The 24,403-nt window shown below is 40.9% G+C and overlaps 1 protein-coding gene across 1 annotated transcript in view; it reads left to right on the forward strand.

Annotated features, from left to right (window-relative positions):
- Positions 1–20,883, forward strand: part of LOC124555288 (probable E3 ubiquitin-protein ligase makorin-1) — a 114,567-nt gene extending 93,684 nt beyond the window's left edge. Inside the window, exons 7-9 of the mRNA XM_047129161.1 lie at positions 2,824–2,980; positions 20,213–20,363; positions 20,500–20,883. Coding sequence (XP_046985117.1) covers positions 2,824–2,980; positions 20,213–20,335 — 280 coding nt within the window. The 3' untranslated portion in view covers positions 20,336–20,363; positions 20,500–20,883. The remainder of the gene's footprint in view (positions 1–2,823; positions 2,981–20,212; positions 20,364–20,499) is intronic.
- Positions 20,884–24,403: the final 3,520 nt, after the last annotated feature.

Here is a 24,403-nt window from a genome sequence, read left to right on the forward strand (position 1 = left end):
CATCACACGGGAATTCCAAACTGCATCAGGATCTACTGCAAGTACTATGACGGTTAGGCACCAGGTGATAAAACATGGATTTCGTGGTCGAGCGACTGCTCGTAAGCCACACATCACGCTGGTAAATGCCAAACGACGCCTCGCTTGGTGTAAGGAGCATAGGCATTGGATGATTGAACAGTGGAAAAATATTGTGTGGAGTGACGAATCACAGTACACAGTGTGGCGATATGATGGCATGGTGTGGGTATGGCGAATGCCCTGTGAACGTCATCTGCCAGTGTGTGTAGTGCCAACAGTAAAATTCGGAGCCGGTAATGTTATGGTGTGGTCGTGTTTTGCATGGAAGGTGCTTGCATCCCTTGTTGTTTTGCGTGGCACTGTCACATCACAAGCCTATGTTGATGTTTTAAGCGCCCCGCTGTTGAAGAGCAATCCAGGAATGGTGATTGCATCTTTCAACATGATCGAGCACCTTTTCGTAATGCGTGGCCTGTGGCAGAGTGATTACACAACAATAACATCCCTGTAATGGACTGGCCTGCGCGGAGTCCTGACCTGAATCCTATAGAACACCTTTGGGATGTTTTAGAATGCAGACTTCGTGGCAGGGCTCACTGACTGGCATCGATACCTCTCCTCAGAGCAGCACTCCATGAAGAATGGTCTGCCATTCCCCAAGAAACTTTCCAGCACCTCATTGAATATATGTCTGCAAGAGTGGAAGCTATCATCAAGGCTGAGAGTGGGCCAACACCATACTGAATTCCAGCCTTCCTGATGGAGGGCGCGACGAACTTGTCTGTCATTTTCAGCCAGGTGTCCGGGTACTTTTGATCACATAGTGTGTATCAATCCTCTTGGGATGCCCTGAATATTCTTTCAAATTAACTGAATTGGTCTGACAGTGCTCAGGTAGTTAACTGAGAGCCACCTGGTTCTGTGTTAAAGATGTCGTCAAACCAGGTGTGAACTGCATTGTCATACCGAAAGGAATTTTTTTGATGGTTCTTCAATAAGTAAACATTTGAGGGTATAAGATCAGAAATAGTAGTGCATGATGGATGACTCCCAAACTAACTGCTGGATTGTTCTGTTTGTGACATCAGCAGAATGTTTTACTGCGTTGTAGCAACGCATGATGAGCTTTGTTGGTCATTTTTGTTACATTGTGACCAGAATGTCAGTTGTTGGCAAATAATACCAGCTGCAATGGACACAACCCTGGGAAAAAATTTGTAGAGCACAACACCCTTTCTGTGCTTCCAGATGAAAAATACTATGTCGACACTGCCGTTTGCCTGAGTATGTCTTTTGTTAGGGCTCAGCTGTTAATTTCGTCCTAAGAAGTTATCAAACACATCATAACTCATCTACAGTAACAATATTGCATATGACTTACCAATTAGTGACCTGATGATGCTCAAACAAATGCGCAGTAATATTCACCCATTTACCTTTTGTTGCTTTGAATTAGACCAAGCAGTACTCCCAACCTTGACTTCTGATCCTTGTTCATTCAATGCAACTGTTGGATGATGGTTAAATGTTCCAGTTCATTTCACGCCAGTTATTGCGATTATCTGCGTGTTCAACACAATCTTTCTTGAAACAAGTAAATTCTTTTCTGGCTCATTTTGCTGAAAAGCATTCGCCCCACACACAATGCGAGAGGATAGACCTGTCACCACCATTGCCTTCACTTCTCTATTAAATGCAAAGCGAACAATATTACAAATCCTAGGCATTCTCTACTTTTGTCTGTGCAGTGTTCATAAGTTTCAAGTATGCAAAATCCAACAAACAGCAGCAAAATAAACTATGATGCTTTCTGACATTTTATTGCTGCTTCACATTATAATGTTTCTTTTCTTTACTTGTTAGCTTCTTGATCCACTTTTGCCATCTTACTTCCCAAGTGTATGAGACTTTGCCACTAGATTTAGTCAATATTGAAACATATTTTGGAGTAGGAACAGGCCTATCAAATGCCTAACAAAAATCAACTTACAGAATGCTACACTTCGTATTTCAGAAACAAACAAAATTAGACTAGAACCGATTGTTCAGGTAGACGTATTGGATGAGGAGGAGAGCATAGTGGTATGCTCATTACAGTTTTGTTCATTAATGATGAGAGTGAAATGGGAAGATTCATTCAAGTTGAGTGACAGATGCTGCAAGATGTGATGTGCCGTATTGATACATTTACCCTTAAAACTGCAACAACATGGATTCTAAGAAGCTAGGCAACTTTCCACCTAAATATTGTAAGATGGCAATAACAAAATAAAAAAAAGCTGATATGAAGGCTTACTGGCAGTTACTCTTTATGTGCAGCATTCACAAACTGAACATAAAAAAGGAGATACAACAGTGGTAATTAACGTACCCTCCACATCATGGGGCATGCAGAGTTTGAATTTAGATGTAGAACTGATTTGACAGTCAAACAGTACACTTACATACTAGGTCACAGAAGCTGCTTCTTTGTGACTACATAATGGTTGAAATGTTCCTATAATACAGTCAATAAAAAATAAAAATGTTACATGACTTGATGAGTGAGATGCAGGGAATAACTAATAAACAATGGAAAAGTCATCTTTGTGTTTCTTCTTAAATGAGAAGTAACTGAAGACCACTCAAAAGATGAGAAAAAGATTTCTTAAAGATGTTTACATCCACTACAAAACAAGCCTGTTTCCTGATGCTTTGCCAAAATGTAAAATACACGTGATGTTCTAGGTGAGAGCATATCTAAAATTAATTATGAAAAGGTTCTTGCAGCCGTTCTTTTTTCTTAAAGCTATATTGTTACAGGGTAAAACCATGCCGACTGTACAATTTTGGAAAAGGCAAATGCCCATTTGGGGATAAATGTTTCTACCTACATACATTGCCTGATGGAACAAAACCAGACCATCTCGATTTCAGAAGACCAAAGCGTATCAATGCAGAAGGATTGCCACATTTTCAGGTAACTTGTTTTTCTTTTTTTTTTTTTTTTTTTACAAATAAATTTAAGAATGTTTCAGTATCGTTAATAAAGATTTTATTTCAGTTGTTCTTTTTGTGAGCCACTTCCATAGACTCGAATCAAAATGACAAACATCAGCAGTGTGAAAAATTGGTGTCCTTTATTTAAGATAATCACTGTAATGTCTTAACCCAGTGGTGCAATTTACCAAGAATTGTGCTGATGCCTGGAAAGTGTTGCTCTTTAGTACTGTTGTGAAACACAAAATTGTCCAGAAAAAAGCCTATTGGTTTAATAATACTAAACAGCAAAAACTTCTCTGATCTGCAAGATATTATTTGAATTAATTAGCCCCTTGCCTCAATTACACAAATCTGTCTTGTTGGTGCTCAAACAGTATAAAGTATTGAAAGAGCAATGCATTAATATGTAGTTGTAAAAGGTTTTGTAGGCTATCAGTGTGAAAGATTTATTTCTCATAAGTATGAGGTGGGAGTTCAAAAAATTAAATGATTTATCTGACATAATAATGAATGTGCTTTAAATTTTATGTTGGGGTTTGAAATGAAATACAGTTGACACAAACATCATAGATCTTTCATTCCATAAAGTGCATCCCATAAGTATTTAACACATGCAAAACAGCATTAACATTAGTGAACATGCCTTGTTAGTAGCATGTAGCACCTATTTTTTACTTTAACGAAAGCAGTGACGTACCATAGCAAGGGCTCCAGGAGACACCAAAATGTGAAATCCATCTTGGTTTATGACTGCCAATTGCTGCCCACAATTCAAGGGCTGTTAGTCAGATCCGGATTCAGTGTGTCCTCATCTTATTCAGTTGTGTTGCAGACAACTATTGAGTATTTCTCGAATCTCTGAAACATGATTTGGGACTGACGTGGTAGTGCATTGTCTTGCTAAAGGTTCAGGTTCGTTGTGGAATATTAGAGGTGCACTGACAACACTGTGTACCATTACACACACTCACAAAGAACAGTAAATATTAGCATCTATTTCCATATTCTTCAAACATGCACTCCCAGTTAAATGAAACAAGTAGTTTACTGTTACCTGTCACTGTTTAATAATTGTGTTGGCTACAGTGGTAAAAGTATATGCAAATAACAGTTTGGTTGGGATGCACAGACAGAAATGAAAGGCTGGATGCAGAGGAGGGTAAGAGACAGAGAAAGGGAGAAAGGGGGTGGAGAAGTGAGTGGATGAGAGCAAACTATCAATGCAGGGGTTCTTAGGGTTATACCTTTTACATGTAATAATTGCCCAAAGGCTGGGATAATAAAACTGGTCAATGCTTTAAATATACAGATGGATGTACAGTTTATATACATCAAATAATGGCACAAACTGTACATCCATCTGTATATTTGAAGCACTGAGCAATTGTATTACCCCAGCCTTTAGGCAGTTATTACATGTAACAGATATAATCCTAAGAACCCATGCTTTGATAGTTTGCTCTCATCCAGTCACTCCTATCACCCTCTCTCTTTCTCTCTCTCTTCCCCTCGCTCTGCATCCAGCCTTTCATTTCTGTCTGTGCATCCCAACCAAATGATTATTTGCGCATATTTTACCACTATAGCCAACATAATTATTGTACTTAAAGGTTGCAACATGTCACCCTATTGTGTAAGAGAGTATAAAGTTAAAGCTATATTAAGTTGACAAAATCGTATTTATATACCACCAGAAATATTTATTACAACATGTGCATTCATCACCACGAAACAAAGATCTCAAAATTCTTTAAAAATTTATTCCATAAAATCCTCTAAAGTTTATTCTGTAATAGTGTTCTACAATATATACATTATGTACTTGGTGATAACTTTTCACTTCTGCTATATGATCCTTGCACCTAATAGTTCTCGAAGCCATATTTGTTGACAAAACATGACATTATAAATATGATGTTACGGCAGTGAAAGGAACCTGTGATCACTGGAGGTAGTCTATTTTACTTATTTTATTCTTCTCAGGTTATCAGTAGAGTGGTGGCATCGTCTTGTTGCAACATTTCAATGAGTTTCATACCCATTATCTTTTGGCGAAGTGTCAGGATGCTGTGTTCGGCATATCTATATAGCTGCTTGGCCGTCATCCACTTCTGTAGGCTGGCCAGTCATGTTCCTCCAGAAGGGGGTACTGTGGTGGTGGTGGTGGTGCAGCCCGGTGTTGAGACCCGGTGAGTATCCAATTTGTCTGTGGATGCCACTGCCTTCAGATCGGAGTGTTCCTGATGTATTTTGTCAGTTGTGGGATTCCACACTGCACTGAGCTGAAAAACGCTATCCCTGTTTACTAAATTGTTGTGCAGGCATATCTCCACTGCCTCTTTGAAGATAGTCCCAGAAACCATTGGCACTGCACAGCTTCATCGTTTTTTTTTTTTTTTTTTTTTTTTTTTTTTTTTTTTTTTTTTTTTTTTTTTTTTTTTTTTTTTTTTTTTTTTTGTCCCTTTATAATGCTATGTTCTGCTATTGCGGACTTGTTTGTCTGTCATAGTCATACGTTCCTGATGTGTTCAGTATGGTGCTGGGAGATACATTGTTGTGCCTGCCCGATATATTCCATCCCACATTCGCACTCGATACTCTTAATGCCCGGCGTCTGCAACCCCAGCTGGTCTTTGGTTGAGCCAGGTATATATTCAACTTTTTGCGGCGCGCGAAGGGTGGTTGTTATTTTGTGCTTCTTTAATATTTTTGCGATCTTGGCAGTCAGCAGTCCAGCAAACGGCAGAAACGCAACACGATTTGCTTCGTCGTCTTCTGGTTTCTCCTCCCGCCTCTCCTCTGCATGCAAGCATGTGTTATTTGTCTCTCAGTGTAGCCATTCTTTCAGAAGGTTTCCCACAGATGTGCTAACACAGGCAGCAAATTCTTGCTGTCACAGATCGACCTGGCTCTTTGTACTAAGGAGTTTAGTACCGACTTACATTGTGCTGGATGGTGGCAGCTCCGTGCATTGAGATGTAAGTCCATGTGCGTCGTCTTCCTGTAGACCGAGTGTCCCAACATACCGTCCGGATTTTTCTTGATTGAAATATCCAAGAAGGGAAGACAGCCTCTCTATTCTACCTTCATGGTGAATTTGATGCTGACATGTATGCCACTGAGACGGTGTCGAAACTCCTGTAGCTTTTCCTTGCCATGGGGCTACACTAAAAAAAGTGTCATTTACGTATCTGTAGAACACTTTTCGTTTACGGCGAGCAGTGTTCAGTGCCACATCTTCAAAGTGCTCCATGTATAAGTTGGCAATATCTGGGCCAGGGGGAACCCATGGCAACAGCATCTGTTTGCTCATAGAATTTCCCACCACATTTGAAGTATGTTGTGGTCAACATGAGAAGAAAGATGCTGAGTGTGTCCTCATTGAAGTGATCTCCGAAGGAATCATCCAGTGTCACCCGGGTGAAAAGAGAAGTGACATCAAAGCTGACTAGTAGATCATTCTCATTCTGGTTTAACCCTTGGAGTACCTTAACAAATTCGGTAGAGTTCTTGACATGGTGAGGGCAGTGACATCAAAGCTGACTAGTAGATCATTCTCATCCTGGTGTAACCCTTGGAGTACCTTAACAAATTAGGTAGAGTTCTTGACATGGTGAGGGCAGTGACAGATGCGTGGTTTTAACGGCTGTGCTAGGTGCTTGGCTACACCATATGTCGGAGAATTTATGGTGTTCCGTATAGGACGTAGTGGGACATTCTCCTTATTGATCTTCGGGTGACCATACAGTCACGGTGGAGCCGGTGCTAGGCGGTAAATCTTCCTGATGATGTTTCTGTCAAGTCCTGAGCTGTTGAGAAGATTGATGGTCTTGCGCGTAACAGAAGCAGTAGCGTTTTTCCCCACTTATTTGTATGCTAGAACTTGTAGTAAGGTGTCGATCGTCTGCCAGTAATCTTCTGTCTTCAGTAGGACTGTCGCATTCCCTTGTCTGCTAAGACCACTAAATCCCTGTCATCGTAAAGGTTCAACAGTGCCTTGCGCTCTTCTGCCGCAGTGTTGTTGTTCGGCATTCTTGCTTTCTCAAGTACCCTGCTGGTCTCTCTCCTCCCTCCACACTTCCTCGGCTGCTCTCGGCGGGAGTCCACATATAGCTTGACTTGACGTTGCTGATGATGGTAACGTTCTTGCAGTTGTAGCAAAGTTCAGGCCTTTCGACAGCACGGAGATAGTTGGCTCATTCAGTGCTCTCTCTGATAGGTTGATGACGGTCTTAATATTGCTTGCTTTCTCCTCCTGTTGACATCTGCCGGGAAGTCAGAGGAACTTCTTGCACTGTTTGTCGGTGGCTTTCTTCTAGTAGGGCTCACTGCTGGCGTCCAGCCACTCCCAGATGTGTGCTGGGAGAGTGGAGGCTAGGTACAGGTGGTGAGTGAGCAAAGTCTTGGCATTCTTGTAGAGTTATATTCTGGTAACATGTATGTGTTCCTGTACCAAGGCTGAACCAGCCTGTCATAATATGCGTTTTGTCCTCGCCGTGTTGACAGGATGCTGCAAGTACGCATATGCGTCATCACTTCCTTATCTCAACACTTTAGCAAGAAGGCTAATCTGTAGAGCAGCTTTCCTTTCTTGATTCGTAGATTCTGCAGCATCTCCCCGCAGAGGTGTGGTATATGCGACTGCAGTCTCTCTCGGCGTCTTCCAATGATGAATTCTTCTCAGGTTATCAGCCGAGTGCTTCAATTCCAAGAACGTTACCAAAACATGACATCATCAGCAACGTCGAGCAAGCCATATGTGGACTTGCACCAAGAGCAGCCGAGGAAGTGAGGAGGGAGATCAGCAGGGTAGTTGAGAAACAAGAATGCCGAACGACAACATTGCGGCAGAAGAGCACAAGGCACTGTTGAACCTTCATGATGACAGGGATATAGTGGTCTTAGCAGACAAAGGGAATGCGAAGTCCTGCTGAAGTCAGAAGATTACTGGCAGAAGATCGGCCCCTAACTACAAGATCTAGCATACAAAGCGACTGCTTGTGTGTTGCGCAAGACCAACAACCTTCTCAACAGCTCAGGACTTGAGAGAAACACCATCAGGAAGCTTTACCCTCTGGCACCGGCTCCACCGTGACTCACCTTTTAAGTCGCAGGTTGTCTTGCCTCTACTGCTTCAGAAGTGGGATATTTCCTGCCTCTAGCATAGCGTTGGGTTTGCTCTCTTGCTGACTTACATCATTTTGTTTTTACCATTGACAACATGACTGCCATTTTACATTTTTTAGCCTTTTCCCTTTTATCGTTCTGACTTTTCTGAGATGTCATACTATCGGAATGGACCACATTTGAAACAAGGGACTGATGACCTTGCTGTTTGGTCCCTTAAACGCCAACCAACCAATCCACCGTGACTATGGCCTCCCGAAGATCCATAAGGAGAATGTCCCACTACATCCCGTATTGAACACCATAAACTCTCTGACGTGTGGTGTAGCCAAGCACCTAGCACAGCTGTTAAAACAACTCGTGGGTCACTGCCCTCACCATCTCAAGAACTCAACCCAGTTTAAGGTACTCCAAGGGTTACACATGGATGGGAATGATCTACTAGTCAGCTTTGATGTCAGTTATCTTTTCACCCAGGTGCTGCTGGATGATTCCTTAGCTCTAGAATGAGATTTTCACTCTGCAGCGGAGTGTGCACAGATATGAAACTTCCTGGCAGATTAAAACTGTGTGCCAGACCGAGACTCGAATTCGGGACCTTTGTCTTTCGCAGGCAAGTGCTCTACCAACTGAGCTACCCAAGCACGACTCACGACCCGTCCTTGCAGCTTCACTTCTGCCAGTACCTCATCTCCTACCTTCCAAGCTTTACAGAAGGTCTCCTGCGAGGAGACACTTTCTTAGTTTGGCCCCATGGCAAGGAAAAACTACAGGAGTTTCTACACCATCTCAGTGGCATACATGTCAGCATCAAATTCACCATGAAGGTAGAAGAGAGAGGTCTACACCATCTCAGTGGCATACATGTCAGCATCAAATGCACCATGAAGGTAGATGAGAGAGGCTGTCTTCCCTTCTTGGGTATTTCAATCAAGAAAAATCCGGATGGTACGTTGGGACACTCGGTCTACAGGAAGACGACACACATGGACTTACATCTCAATGCTCGGAGCTGTCACCATCCAGCACAATGTAACTCGGCACTAAACTCCTTAGTACAAAGAGCCAGGTCGATCTGTGACAGCAAGAATTTGCTGTCTGTGTTAGCACATCTGTGGGAAACCTTCTGAAAAAATGGCTACACCGAGAGACAAATAACACATGTTTGCATGCAGAGGAGAGGCGGGAGGAAAAACCAGAAGACGACGAAGCAAATCGTGTTGCGTTTCTGCCGTTTGCTGGACCGCTGACTGCCAAGATCGCAAGAATATTAAAGAAGCACGAAAAAAACGACCATCTTTCGCGCACCGCAAAAAGTTACAGGTATACTTGGCTCAACCAAAGATCATCTGGGGCTGCAGATGTCAGGCATTTACAGTATTGAATGCGAATGTGGGATGGAATATATCGGGGAGACACAATGATATATCTCCCAGCGCTGTACTGAACACATCAGGAACGTATGACTAGAACAGGCAAACAAGCCTGCGATAGCAGAACATAACATTGAGGGACACACATTGGAATTTGAAAATCGAAGCAGCTGTGCAGCGCCAACGGTTTCTGGGACTCTATCTTCAAAGATGGAGTGGAGATACATCTGCACAACACTTTAGTAAACAGGGATAGCAGTTTTAAGCTCAGTGCAGCGTGGAATCCTGCAATTGACAAAATACGTCAGGAATGCTACAATCAGAAGGCAGCGGCATCCGTAGGCAGATTGGATAGCCACCAGGTCTTGACACCAGGCCACGCCGCGGCCCGCACCACTACCAACACGGTACTCCCTTCCGGAGGAACGTGATTGGCCGGACTACATGAGCGGACGATGGCCAAGCAGCTATATAGGAATGCAGAACACAGCATCCCGACACTTAGCCGGAAGATGATGGGTACGAAACTCATCGAAACGTTGTGACCAGACTGCGCCACCACTCGGCTGATAACCCGAGAGGAATTCATCAGTGGAATACGCTGAGAAAGACTGCAATCTCATGTATTTTATTTTTACTTTTAGATATACGTTGAGTTTTTTGTCAGGATTCCCAAAACCATGTTCTGAAATAGTGTTTTGTTTCCCTCACTAGACAATGCCACAAGTTCCTCCAAACAAAGTCTTAACACAAATAAAGCCTAACAAAAAATAATTGCATTTAAAATGCATTCTCAATATGAATTGAAACCACTTGTGAAGTACCAAATGTACAGAACTCCATTTGGAAAAGCAGTTATGTTCAGAATGACTGTAACAATTTTGAAATTCTTGTCGTAGTAAACCAGTGCATGTCACCATTAGATCCAGCATGTTATAGTGTGTTTTGGTGTCAAAGAAATGTCTGGTGGTGCTTCTTTAATAGCTCTTCTTCTGGGTGATCAGAAAAAAAGGAAAATGCAACGTTCGGGTAATCTGGACGTGAAAAATGTTAGACTAAGTATGGAAAAGCATGTGGTAAACTGCTCTATGTACACACTATTTTAGTTTACACAGTACAGTAAACATGTATTAGGAAAATTGGTAAGAAAATATTGTGTTTAAACAATGCATAACAATGAAAGAAAATCTGTCAAACTTACTAAAATATAGTGGACATTTTTAGATGAAATGCTGTAGGTACCTTCATTACGTTCTGCATTGGGGCACCATGGAAATCTAGGAATATATTGTGCTGATTTTTGACAGAAGCTTTTTTGTCTTGAGGAAGTTTATTATATTTGAACTGAGAATGTTAAAGATTTGTGTAGCAAGTCGATACAGGAGTAACCTGCACTTTTTTCCATTCGCTTGAATCATTGCGCTGGGTGAGGGATTTGTGATAAATACAAGCTAAGTAAGGGGCCAATGCTGTGGAGTACTCTATTTAAAACTAAATTGGGATTCCATCCAGACCTGGTGACTTACTTATTTTCAACTCTTTCAGTTGCTTCTCTACACCAGGTATGCCTGTATGTATGTCCTCCATGCTGTATCCATGCGTGTTCATACAACCTTCTTGCGTGAATGATTTCTTAAATGAGAAATTTAAAATGTAAGCTTTTCTTTTCCTCTCTGCTACTGTGACGCCAGACTGGTCAGTATGTAACTAGATAGAAGTATTGGACCCACTTAGTGATTTTATATAGGACCAGAATTTACTCTGGTTCTCGGCAAGATCTTTTGCTAAGATATGGTGGTGGTAGTTGTTGTATGCTTCATGCATTGATGTTTGTAAAGACATACAAATCTTTAACTTTTGTCTATCACAATTTGTGTGTGCTTATTTGAACCAAGAATGCAAGTATCTGCTTCCTCAGCATTTTCCGAATTCTGATAATGGGTCTATTCTATCCTTAATCCACGTTGTTGACACAAACCTCTCAAGAGCGCTAATTGAAGAATGTTTTTTCAAAAGTCAGTATTTGCAAAATTTTTTAAAATTTAGATTTTTAGTTACAGATCAGTGTTATCGTGCATGACCTATTGAAATTGTTTTGATATTTGTGTTATAACATTGAGTACAAAGTTATCAGGTTTCCACCTGCATCAGATAATAAGAATTCCACAAGCTTTTCACCAATAAGGGTGTACCAGCAGCCCACTGACAGTCGTACCACGCGACAATGGCCAAGGAGTGCTTGGTCGAAAGCTCGTGGAATTTGAACCATTTGTTGTGGCCGGAAGCGTGAGAACTTTTTATTCAGTATTAGTGCCACAAGACTACATTTTTACATTAGATACCTCTATGGGGAGGAAATGTGACACAGCATTAAACGTCTGGGAAAATGCAGCAAGATGGTTGATAAGAGTTCCTTACCCTTTCTACTGCACTGAAGACTAGTCTAAGATTTGTTATTGTATCTCATCACTTTAATACTGTCCCCTCCAGGAGGATATTTAGTCATGCTTGCTTCGCTTTGCTAAGAGAAAAATACAAAACAATGGGCAAAAGGTGGATCTGCAACTAAAGGGGATGCTCACAGCTTTGCACTGGGATTAGGTACAGTTCCCCAACAAATGTCATCATAGAAATGAACTACTACTGAGAAGCAGAAAGGAAGGTGCATCTGTGCATTGCAACAGTATCACATTTTGGACCACAGATCCTCAGACCACATTGTTGTCAACTTGCAGGCGAGAGGGAGACACAGGTGCAATTTTGGCATTTAAGGAGTTAACTTGTACCTTTGCCGCAGGGGAGCCCTTTCTGTGAAATAATATAGGGTGTAAGACAGACAGGCCACCAGCAGACAATATGTGGCACAAAATGAGCCATATTCTTAGGAAAGCAAAGCTGCCAGCACCCAACATGACCAGGGCTGAGCCCAGTGGCTTTGGGTGCAGTAAGCAAAGATTAAAGTATTGTGATACTTCCTGCTGGCAAGAGCACTGCAACCATAATTATGGAATGTGCGGACTAAGATATGAAGATTTGCATGCTACAGGATGAAGGTACTCAACGGAATCTCCTATGTGACCCAACATGGGAGTAAGACATCTGAGCTTCTGAAGTGTCTTCTGTCTTCGACAGTGTGTTAAAGAATCTTCTCCCTATGGCACCTGGACCACCTGCTGTTTATATCTTACAGAAGATCCATGAAAGTGGGACACCCTTTCATCTTGTTGTATTCTTCATTGGCTCACAGACATGCCATCTGGCCAAATACTTGACCAATCCCCTCACTCCACATGTGGGACACAGTGAACATTACAGAAAAAAACCTTCAGCCCATTTTATCAGCTGAATTAACTGTCTTTTACATAGTGAAGATTACATTATGGTCAGTTTTAATGTGGTGGCATTGATTAAGATTGTGCCTATCAAACTCTTTGGACCTAATATCTTACTTTTTCGTAACTGATGTATTCAAGATATTTAGGCATATTCTTGTATCTTATTTTCTGTACAGAGGCCAGTAATACGATTAGATGGAAGACATTGTTATGGAAAACTATTACCTCCAGCTGTTGCAAATATCTACCTGAAGAATTCAGAAGAGATTGCATTAGACACAGCACTATTAAAGCCTAGTTGTTTCTGTCTGAAATGTTGGCAACACATTCATCACGTAGCCCCACAGACATGAAGAACTTGTTCTTGGCAACAGTAATGTCGGTTTACCATAGAATTTGCAAAAGACAATGCCTCAGTAACAGAATCTGTAGAAAACCTACTTACACCAATCTGCACGTGAATTCTGTCAGTCATTGTCACAGAAGCGCACTGTGTTACAAACACTGGTGCATCGTGCAAGAAGATATTGGATGCCTGTAACCTGCCCCATGAGCTAACCCACCTATGTGAGATCTTCAGGAACAGCACATACAGTGTTTGCCAAATAAATGATTTGATATCAAATGAGATTTACAATAAGACCAACAGTGAAGAGCAGGTGAAGAAACTTGCTTTCTTGCTCTTCCATGGCTCTGTGTTGGACAAGATAAGTTGCCTGGTGAACAGACAAGGCCTCCAACACAAATGCAACAATTACTGATACCAATTACAGATGCAGAGGTCACAGAACACTTGGGATCTACATGATACTTTGCGAGTGTGGCCAGTCTTGTGTCGGACACACAGTATGATACCTATGATCTGCTAAAAACACACTACAGCTGAGCATGCTTTAAAAAAATAGTCACTGGATCAAATTTGATGAAGCCTCTTTAACAACTTCTAGGACTGTGTAATTAGAGAAGCCATTGAAGTAAAATTCACCAATAATGTTCTTAATAGAGCCGTCCTGCGGCTCAGCGTGGTGTGGGATCCAGTGATCACAAAGTTGTAGTGGGCGAGTCAACACATGCCCATATATGGTGATGCTGGGAGCACCAGAGGCAGCTAGTGTATACAGGATGTTACAAAAAGGTACGGCCAAACTTTCAGGAAATATTCCTCACACACAAATAAAGAAAAGATGTTATGTGGACATGTGTCCGGAAACGCTTAATTTCCATGTTAGAGCTCATTTTAATTTCGTCAGTATGTAATGTACTTCCTCGATTCACCACCAGTTGGCCCAATTGAAGGAAGGTAATGTTGACTTCGGTGCTTGTGTTGACATGTGACTCATTGCTCTACAGTACTAGCATCAAGCACATCAGTACATAGCATCAACACGTTAGTGTTCATCACGAACGTGGTTTTGCAGTTGGTGCAATGTTTACAAATGCGGATTTGGCAGATGCCCATTTGATGTATGGATTAGCACCGGGCATTAGCCGTGGCGCGGTACGTTTGTATTGAGACAGATTTCCAGAACGGAGGTGTCCCGACAGGAAGACGTTCGAAGCAATTGATCGGCGTCTTAGGGAGCACGGAACATTCCAGCCTATGACTCGTGACTGGGGAAGACCTACGATGACGAGGACACCTGCAATGGACGAGGCAATTCTTCATGCAGTTGACGATAACCCTAATGTCAGTGTCAGAGAAATTGCTGCTGTACAAGGTAACGTTGACCACGCCACTGTATGGTGAGTGCTACGGGAGAACCAGCTGTTTCCGTACCATGTACAGCGTGTGCAGGCACTATCAGCAGCTGATTGGCCTCCACGGGTACACTTCTGCGAATGGTTCATCCAACAATGTGTCAATCCTCATTTCAGTGCAAATGTTCTCTTTACAGATGAGGCTTCATTCCAACATGACGCAATTGTACAATCACATCATCAACACAGATTTTCTGTGAACGTTTGGGCAGGCATTGTTGGTGATGTCTTGATTGGGCCCCATGTTCTTCCACCTACGCTCAATGGAGCACGTTATCATGATTTCATACGGGATACTCTACCTGCGCTGCTAGAACATGTGCCTTTACAAGTACGACACAACATGTGGTTCATGCACGATGGAGCTCCTGCACATATCAGTCGAAGTGTTTGTACGCTTCTCAACAACAGATTCGGTGACCGATGGATTGGTAGAGGCGGGCCAATTCCATGGCCTCCACGCTCTCCTGACCTCAACCCTCTTGACTTTCATTTATGGGGGCATTTGAAAGCTCTTGTCTACGCAGCCCCGGTACCAAATGTAGAGACTCTTCGTGCTCGTATTGTGGATGTCTGTGATACAATACGCCATTCTCCAGGGCTGCATCAGCGCATCAGGGATTCCATGCGATGGAGGTGGATGCATGTATCCTCGCTAACGGAGGACATTTTGAACATTTCCTGTAACAAAGTGTTTGAAGTCACACTGGTACGTTCTGTTGCTGTGTGTTTCCATTCCATGATTAATGTGATTTGAAGAGAAGTAATAAAATTAGCTCTAACATGGAAAGTAAGCGTTTCCGGACACATGTCCACATAACATATTTTCTTTCTTTGTGTGTGAGGGATGTTTCCTGAAAGTTTGGCTGTACCTTTTTGTAACACGCTGTATATGGGCATGAGCAGCTCACTGGTAGTCATCCTACTAGACAGTGGCCAGGGAGTGCCAGGTCTAAAGCTGGTGAAATTTTAACCATTTGACATTACTGGAAGCCTGAGACCTTTTTATTCAGCGTTGCCGCTGCAAGACTCTGCGTTCTTTCAGTATAAAACAGTTTTGAAAGTAAAATAGGGAGTGCAGCCTTTGTTGAAATATAGCAGATTTAAAATACTGAGGGATCTCTTCAAGAACCAAGTGGAGATTTGCTCCAAACATCGTGTAGTTCTCTGCACTCATCTCTAAAAGGCTGTCTTCTGCATGTTCTCCATAGGACCTCATTGCTTGTGGTCAGTTCTTAATCTTCCCATGGGTGGAAAGCAGTGATAGGAATTGCAGGCATCTGTAATATGGATAATGTCTTACAAGAGGCATGGGTAACCTTTGGTGACCCGCAGGCTGGATTCACATGCATATTTCAGGTTACGGGCCACATTGTCACATAACATGATAGCAGTGCTCGTAACACACAGTCAAAACTAATGAGCCTGTGACGTTAATGTTTACAGGCCTTTGACATTAATGTTTACGGTGTAACAGATTGATGTGAATGACACAGCTTTCCAAACAACCTATGCCAACAAATTATGGCTTGAAAATAACATTGTTCAGTGTAAGTTTATATTAACCCTCTCTTCATGTTTTCATTTATTTGTGTGTCGTAAACAATGTGCCTTTATCTATGATCTTTTGCGTTAGCTGGGTTAAAACTTTCATTAGAAAATTCTGCAACTCTGTTAGTGAAGAAACTTTGCTCATGACATGTAAATAAATGAAATTATGCGAAGATTGGATTTCAGGCATTTTGAAATGTCATCACGGAATAATAAATTCCTCTAAAAGTAACTTGTTGCAGCTGATTCATTATAAATTACTCAGTTTCAACAGCTGCAGTGTTCCAATACATTCATCACAGACAAGAATTAGTTGCTAGTAATTATACGAGTAAGAACTCTAAACAAGTGAACATAATGGTGATTTGTCAAGCTGATAATCATTGTCATCACTCTCTCAATACTAAGAATATTTTGGATGGCATTGGTACTGTTCCTCAATATTTCTAGTATTAACAATAAGATAACACTCGCCCTCAGACAGTCATTATATTGACGTATTGACAATAGTATTGAACGTGTGACGGTCTGCTGGCTCACATGTTAAATTCGTATCATTGCTAATGGTACGCACAAGTCGTATGTTACTTATACTGCACAAAAAGGCCAAAACTGATCACACCAACGACAGCAGAGGTTTTACAGACTGTACTGTCAATAAGACAGTACTCATGTGATGGAATATCAGCGCCTGTAATGCGCAAGTTCGAAGACATCTGTGCCATGCAGGTTCGTAAATAACATATTTGGACTCATCCCTAAGCTTTCCAAGAGAACATGAATATTGTCATACGTAGTGGAATACAAAAATTTGGCCGTAGAGCCAAAAGGAAACTTGTCTGGCTTCACAGCAGCTTGCACAGTGAATAAGGCAGAATTTTGTCACCCGTGACTGTGGCAATACAAGACACCCCATCTTCAGATGTTTACATTTATTTTTGCACTGTACTTTAACTCGACGTCATAGTTCCTTACAATTCATTATAACAACTTGTACCCCAAAATAAAACTTTACAAGATCATGGGATTGCACATAAACTCGTGTGAAACATGGCAACTTCGTCTAAATCCAGTGCGCTGAACACACAAATTTTTCAATTACCCATTAGGAAAGCTGAAAAATTACTTCGATAAAAAAAAAATTCAACAGCGGGTTAATGTGAGCTCTGAGTTTGAATTTTTAACACAAGATTGTTGATACCTGGATTTTATGTCACTGATACTGAATCTTAAGGTATTTTCCAGGTTGTTGTCTGTTAACTTTGTACACATGTTGCATTTATTTGCTTTCATACGAAAAGGAAGTTGTTCACACATACATGTGTTTCCAAAAAGACAAATTTTCCTTCTTGCAAATGATCTCAGTTGCGGATATTTCTCTTCGATTAAATAAGTTTTATAAAATTCGACCAGGTTTACTTCTTCATATTTAAATTTTAAAGACAAAGCTTTCTGAAGGTCAATAAGTTCCGTTTGGAGGTTTCTTGGGGCCTTTTCTATGTCACATGTTATTGGTTTAGCAAATATAGCAATCGTACAGTGTGCATTCCTGAAATCGGAAAACTTTGTAGTAAACTGCGCTATTAATGATTTCAGCGCATCAGCATAAGTAAAATAATTGACATTGTCATGAGTTGACACTGTTGGAAAGTGGTAACAGTTTCCAGCTCTCATCTGCATTTCCCACAAGTGCATCTTTGTCTGAAAAGTTTTCAGATGCATGTATAATTCGTGAATTAACTGCCCTTGTTCCTGGTGTTTGTAATTTAAGCTCATTTAAATGAGCTGTCATGTCAGCCAGAAATGCTAAATCACAAACCCATTGAGGATTGTTTATTTCAGCCAGGGATTCCCTTTGAAAGCCATAAAATCATAAAAATGTGTTAGCGTTTTGCCCTTACTCAGCCATTTCACTTGGAAATGGTAAGCTAAATCTTCATGTTCGGAGCACTGGTCATTCAAATACTGTTTGAATTGGCAATGATTTAGTGCTTGCGACATAATGAAAATGATGCTCATGGTAACCTCATCCATGACATGTTTTGTTTTAATTGATTTAGCACACAAATTTATTGGTGAATAATGCCGTAAAGAATTGTTAAACTTTCTTTGTCAATAGTTAGTTCAGAAGATTTTTCATTCAATGTACCAGTAAAACCTTTTTGTGCTCCATCAGAAAAATCTCCAGTGAATTGACCCTGCTGCAGGTGGAAGGATTCAATGATTTTTTTCAATTTCATGAAAAAATCTTAACCGGTATTGGTTTAATGGCTGCAATGCTAGTAATTCTTTCGTTACTTTGAGGTCCACATCTACACCCTGAACAAAAACCACTAATTGAGCTGTCTGACAAATCAGTGCTCTTGTCCAAAGCAATGTAAAATGCTTTGAATTGGCAACATGATCAAACTACCTTTTATAATGTCACCAGCCATCATTTTAGTTCATCGAACCACTGTTCATCGTGACACTTATTTGTTCACACACTTTTTTTTTCTGGAAGGGAAAACTTCCAGATGTGTCTAAGAGGCACTTCTTCACGAATTCACCTCCAGAAATAGGCTTTAATGATTTGGCAATGTTTCTGCTCACTATAAAACTTACCTCCTCCAAATTGTCACACTGTGACCTCAGTTTGGCAAACATTTGCTGTTGTGCATCCAAATGGGAAATTAATAACTTAATTTTGGCTTTCCGCAGTTGCCCTGTAAGCTGTTATTGAGCAGTATGTTGCATAGAAAAGTGCCTTTTCATGCTATATTCTTTCAAAACAGATAATGATTCACTACACAACAAGCAAACAGGTTGTACATCGTGAAGAAGTAATCCTCAGTCCATTTCTCCTGGAATTGACAACTTTCAGCACCTACTTTCATATACTTAATGCCAGATATTTTGTGAACAAACTCGAGGCACGCTCACACACTTGCACGAAATTAAGAAACAACTAGTGCAGAACTTCACACGTGAGCTGACAACAGAGAACTAGTTTGAAATTGCCACATTTCACGGGCGGTTGGCAATTTTAGTGGCAATGTTGCCTATTACAAGTGTTTGCGCTCTATCGATATGTAGCACATACATAGGCTGTAGATAACATGTGCATTTGACTCCTGTGCTGCAGCAGCGGTGGGAGGCACCTCTGTACTGTGCTACACATGCAAAGTGCTGATGAGGTATCGGCCACATCCACAGCGACAGCTGACGCAGCAACAGCCAGTTGCTGAGATCAGCTCTTGCCTGTGTGGCTCCCCATGCCTTTGAAGCACTGGCCATCTGACACAATGTCAGACATGTCACCAGGCTGTGTTCTGTCTGGCCAAGTCTTTAAGCAAGACTTTCAGTGGTCTGCATCATGAGCTGCAAACCTGTGCCAAGCCTAGCCAAGCATTGGCAAGAAGACTCAAAAATGTGTCCCAGGAAGAGTACCGGTACAGTGTGAGCACCTTGTCCTCTCCTGCAGACATCGTCCATGGGCCAGATTGAAATCAATCGCGGGCTGGATCCAGCCTACAGGCCGCTGGTTGCCCACCTGTGTCTTACAGGCTTGCCGCACCATGAGGAGTCATCACATAATGGTAAGGGGTGGCTCACCAATCTCAGTGCAGAGGCTTGATATGAGGCTGGTTTCAAAAGCCCCATGGCCAGGCCTCATTCCCTCATGGTGCACCATGTCTAACATTAATAAATAAGGAATGATGTTCAAATACAGTAAATACTACATTGTGATATTGTACATCCATAACGATTATGACATAGTAGTGTGAAAGTTGCTGTGGAGTATGTCATATAAACATTACACAGAATTGGGGCTCTATTTTACTCTGTGGTCATGAATAATAAAGATCAAATGTTTCATATGTAAACAATTAGTAAAAAAATACACATTATCCAGTCTTTTTATTCAGTTCACCCTGCTATCATTTCATAAATGATGTACTTGAAACATGCAGTTATTGAGTCCATCCTTGTGGCTACAGCACCTCACACATATACTTACATAGAAGAAGAAAGTTATTTTAGATTGCTTTCATATAAAATTACCTGTTTTCAATTTTGTTGTAGGATTACGTTCTTTGGGACTTCATTGCAATGAGGGATGACCCAGAAAATTACCAGCCATCAGTGCCCTCACAGTATCCACAGAGCTTGGATTCATCGAGTACAGAATCTGATGTTTCATACTGACTAGCAACGCCTTCTACTTTGTGCAGATGTAATTTCTGTTTCTATACTATACATCAGTTTAACTGTAGCTTTAATTTGAAATCTTGTTTCTATTGGAATGAATTTGTATTTAAAGGTGCTGCAAATGTGAACATTGACAGTAACAAATGTTGTATCTGTTACAGACCCATGATCTTATTGCGCAAACAACTGTCCCGAATTGGGTATCTACGGAAGTGATGCTGGTGTATAGGAAGACCTGTGTCGTGAACAGATCAAACAAATACTAGAGCAATAGTGATGAGAGTCACATAGAAATATGGTAACAAACTGGAAAGTGGAGGGGATGTTATACCATTTTCATAGTTACGTGGCACTGCTGATGGCTGCATACAGTCCGTGAAAGCTGGGACATTGATGGGGCACGTGTTGACTGTGATCTGTGTCAGTACATGCACCTGTGCTGTGCTAATACCTCATATATTTTTCATCCAATTATATTAATTTAAAGTGTTTGAATTAATGTCTTTGTCATGTCCACTGCAATGTAATAAAATATATAACTCACAGATGCAGTTTAATGAGATCTATACCCAACAGAATAGAAAGTGATGAGGCAAGAGGAAAATGCGAAAAGGCCAGAAAATGTACATGAGAAAAGATAAAGTGGATGAGTGCAAAATGAAGGGAATATATGGGGTAGTATTGCTAGAACCTGCGTAAATTACCTAAAGTTCAGGCAGACTTGACCAAAAGAGGCTCCTTTCCAGGTATATTTTGGGTAACTTATACTGCTTTATTAATTGAACTGGAATTGTGTGTTAGATTTGTTTCTGCTGTTAAGGTATCTCACAAACTGGAACTTCAGATTAATGTAATCTAAAATTCAGGTGAGAAATTTAAAGAGTTTTCCCAGTCATGAGAGAGGTCCCGTGCCAATGAGGCCAAACAATATGAACAGAGGTCAGTGATCATAGAGTTTATAGGGCAGTTCCTGTGGGCTGTACTTTGTTTCATTTACAAATATGGTTCATAACAATTTTTATAAAGAAAGAGTGTCTGGAATTCCCAAAAATGTTTCTCATGTTTTTGAGGTTTTCAGGCAGGGTTGAACAAAACAAATGCTGATACAGTTTTTTTCTCACGAATGTCTAAGACTTTGCCACAAATCTTCCTGACTTCTGTTTTGCTGGTGACAATGTGGAGGATATAACAGGGTTGGAAATTTCTTTTTTTGTGTCCTTTGGATTTACAATTACACTTGAGCACAGATTTCAGTTTACATTTTAACAGTGATAAGCAGTAGTAGTATGGTGCAAGGAGGTGGATTTTTTTATGTTCTGATGAAAGGCAAATTAACTGACAAAACAAACTATTAGATCAATCAAGTTTGAATATGCTACATTAAAACGGAACTCACAGTGACAGTGTTATCTGCACATAGTTCAAAATGTTGTAACAGATTTGATTGTACAATTCTAGAATGTGATCAAAGTAGGAGTAGATTGATAAAATAGTAGAAATGTGAATATTAAGTGAAACAGCAAAAGTGCATAGATACATCATTGTTATACTGGTTAAAGTTAACTAATTTCTGGAACTGCTTTGTATGCTAGGAAAAATAGCAAATCAGTGATTTTCTGCTTTTACTGTAAGTTCAAAAGTTGATATAGGAAAAATGGTGATTTGCTGATGAATTATATTCAGAAGTGAGCAGTTGGTAATTCTGTGTATAGGCACTGGATCAAACAGGGAGATTGCTATTAAAGGTAACCAAGCATTGAAAGTCGACAATATAGAGCAGGATGAAGATGAAGTACTCTTAAAGGCTGTGGTGTGAAATTAAGAAAAGTGGCATCTGACAATGAGAAAATGTTGTTCACTAGAGAAACCCAAAAAAGATTCCAATCCAAAACATGAAGATAAAACAGAAACAGCTCTCACTAAGTCAATGTTATTAGTATGAATTTTTACAGCAATTTCTTCTCATTGAGAGTGCTCTTGGCATTTAGAGAGAGCAGTAGGTTGAAATCAGTTGAAAGAAGCTTAGTGGTTTGGCTACGCTCATTACCGAAGGTGAGAAGACTTTCATTGTTGGCTGCATTGAAAAAGGTTTAGAACAATTTGATGTGAATAAAAGTAGTGCAGTGAATCCGCAAACTGCTTTCCTAGTAAGAGACAAGAAATGTCTTCAAGAATATTTTCCTCCGGGAGAGATATCACTTGCAAAAGCGACACTCATGACAACTTGTGGATGGTGACTGCTAGATTCAAAGATGATTTAGGAACAAATCTGATTTGTGGTGTGGGAAATATGAAAGAGTTAAAGTGTAATTTAAAAAGTTATTGTGGAAAAGAAAGTATGAAAAGTAGATCATGTGAGGAACTCCAGTGGCAAACTTCATAAAGACTAAAATAACAAAAGCACCAAAAGCATTGTTTGTTGTCGAAACAGGCAAGTGTGGTTCCAGCAACCATAAGTCAAATGATTGCAATTAGAACAACAGTGGGAAGAGATGCATTAACTGAATCAATTTTGACGCTATGTAAACTTATGACTGAAAAGAAGCAAAATATAAAAACAGTGAATGAATTTAAACAGTGCTGCTAAAAGTATTAACTGTAGAGTCTTTGAAAATGATTGACTGTGTCACAAAAACAAGTGTAGGCACTCATTGGCTGTGGAAGTCAAAACAGTGTTGTGGAAGAGGGAGGCCCTCCAGGCAGGGTTTGGAGGAAATTTTATTTCTTTGCGCCATATTTTTTATGTGATGTAAAGATTGACAATAAATGGGGAAAAAAGGAAGTCCTGTAAAAGGAGGGATCAGTAGATAGTATACACATCCTAAGGCAACAAGTAATCTTCAACTTTGTAATGGACATGTGAGGGGTAAAAATTATAGAGGGAGATCAAGAATGGGTTACGGCAAGCAGGTTCAGCTGACAGTAGGTCTCAGTACTTATGCAGCGATGAAGAGGCTTGCATAGGATAGACTATAATGGAGAACAGCATCAAATTAGTCCTTCGACTGAAGACCACAACATAAAAAATGATATCCAACCAGGTTTAAAATTTAGCTGGAAAAAAGTTAGTAGACAAATTTATAGTGTTCATTTTTGTGTGCTGGGGCATACATGTTGGTTTGAGTGCATTTATTGGTTATGTTTTATATGAAATTGTAGTATTTTTCTTGAAGGTATGTATTAACTGCATATTTGAAGGTTTAGACAGCCATTTGTGTTGTTATATAGTGCTGCAGTATTTGCGCTTCTGCCTTCCTTAGTCTGAGGTTATGTGGCAATGCTTGTCTCATGCCCTGATGTCTTTTACATTGGCAGTACACCTTGTTGACATTCCTATTAGCACACTGGCATAGGACTAGCCTTCTGCTCTGAGGTCACCTGGTAGAACTTAAGAACCATGGACCTTGCCGTTGGTGGGGAGGCTTGTGTGCCTCAGCGATACAGACAGCCGTACCGTAGGTGCAACCACAACAGAGGGGTACCTGTTGAGAGCCCAGACAAACGTGTGGTTCCTGAAGAGGGGCAGCAGCCTTTTCAGTAGTTGCAGGGGCAACAGTCTGGATGATTGACTGATCTGGCCTTGTAACAATAACCAAAACAGCCTTGCTGTGCTGGTACTGCGAACAGCTGAAAGCAAGGGGAAACTACGGCCGTAATTTTTCCCGAGGGCATGCAGCTTTACTGTATGATTAAATGATGATGGCGTCCTCTTGGGTAAAATATTCCGGAGGTAAAATAGTCCCCCATTCGGATCTCCGGGCGGGGACTACACAAGAGGATGTCGTTATCAGGAGAAAGAAAACTGGCGTTCTACGGATCGGAGCGTGGAATGTTAGATCCCTTAACCGGGCAGGTAGGTTAGAAAATTTAAAAAGCGAAATGGATAGGTTGAAGTTAGATATAGTGGGAATTAGCGAAGTTCGGGGGCAGGAGGAACAAGACTTCTGGTCAGGTGACTACAGGGTTGTAAACACAAAATCAAATAGGGGTCATGCAGGAGTAGGTTTAATAATGAAAAGGAAAATAGGAATGCGGGTAAGCTACTACAACCAGCATAATGAACGC

Source organism: Schistocerca americana, chromosome X (assembly GCF_021461395.2).
Source record: "Schistocerca americana isolate TAMUIC-IGC-003095 chromosome X, iqSchAmer2.1, whole genome shotgun sequence".
In the NCBI taxonomy this organism is placed as follows: domain Eukaryota; kingdom Metazoa; phylum Arthropoda; class Insecta; order Orthoptera; family Acrididae; genus Schistocerca; species Schistocerca americana.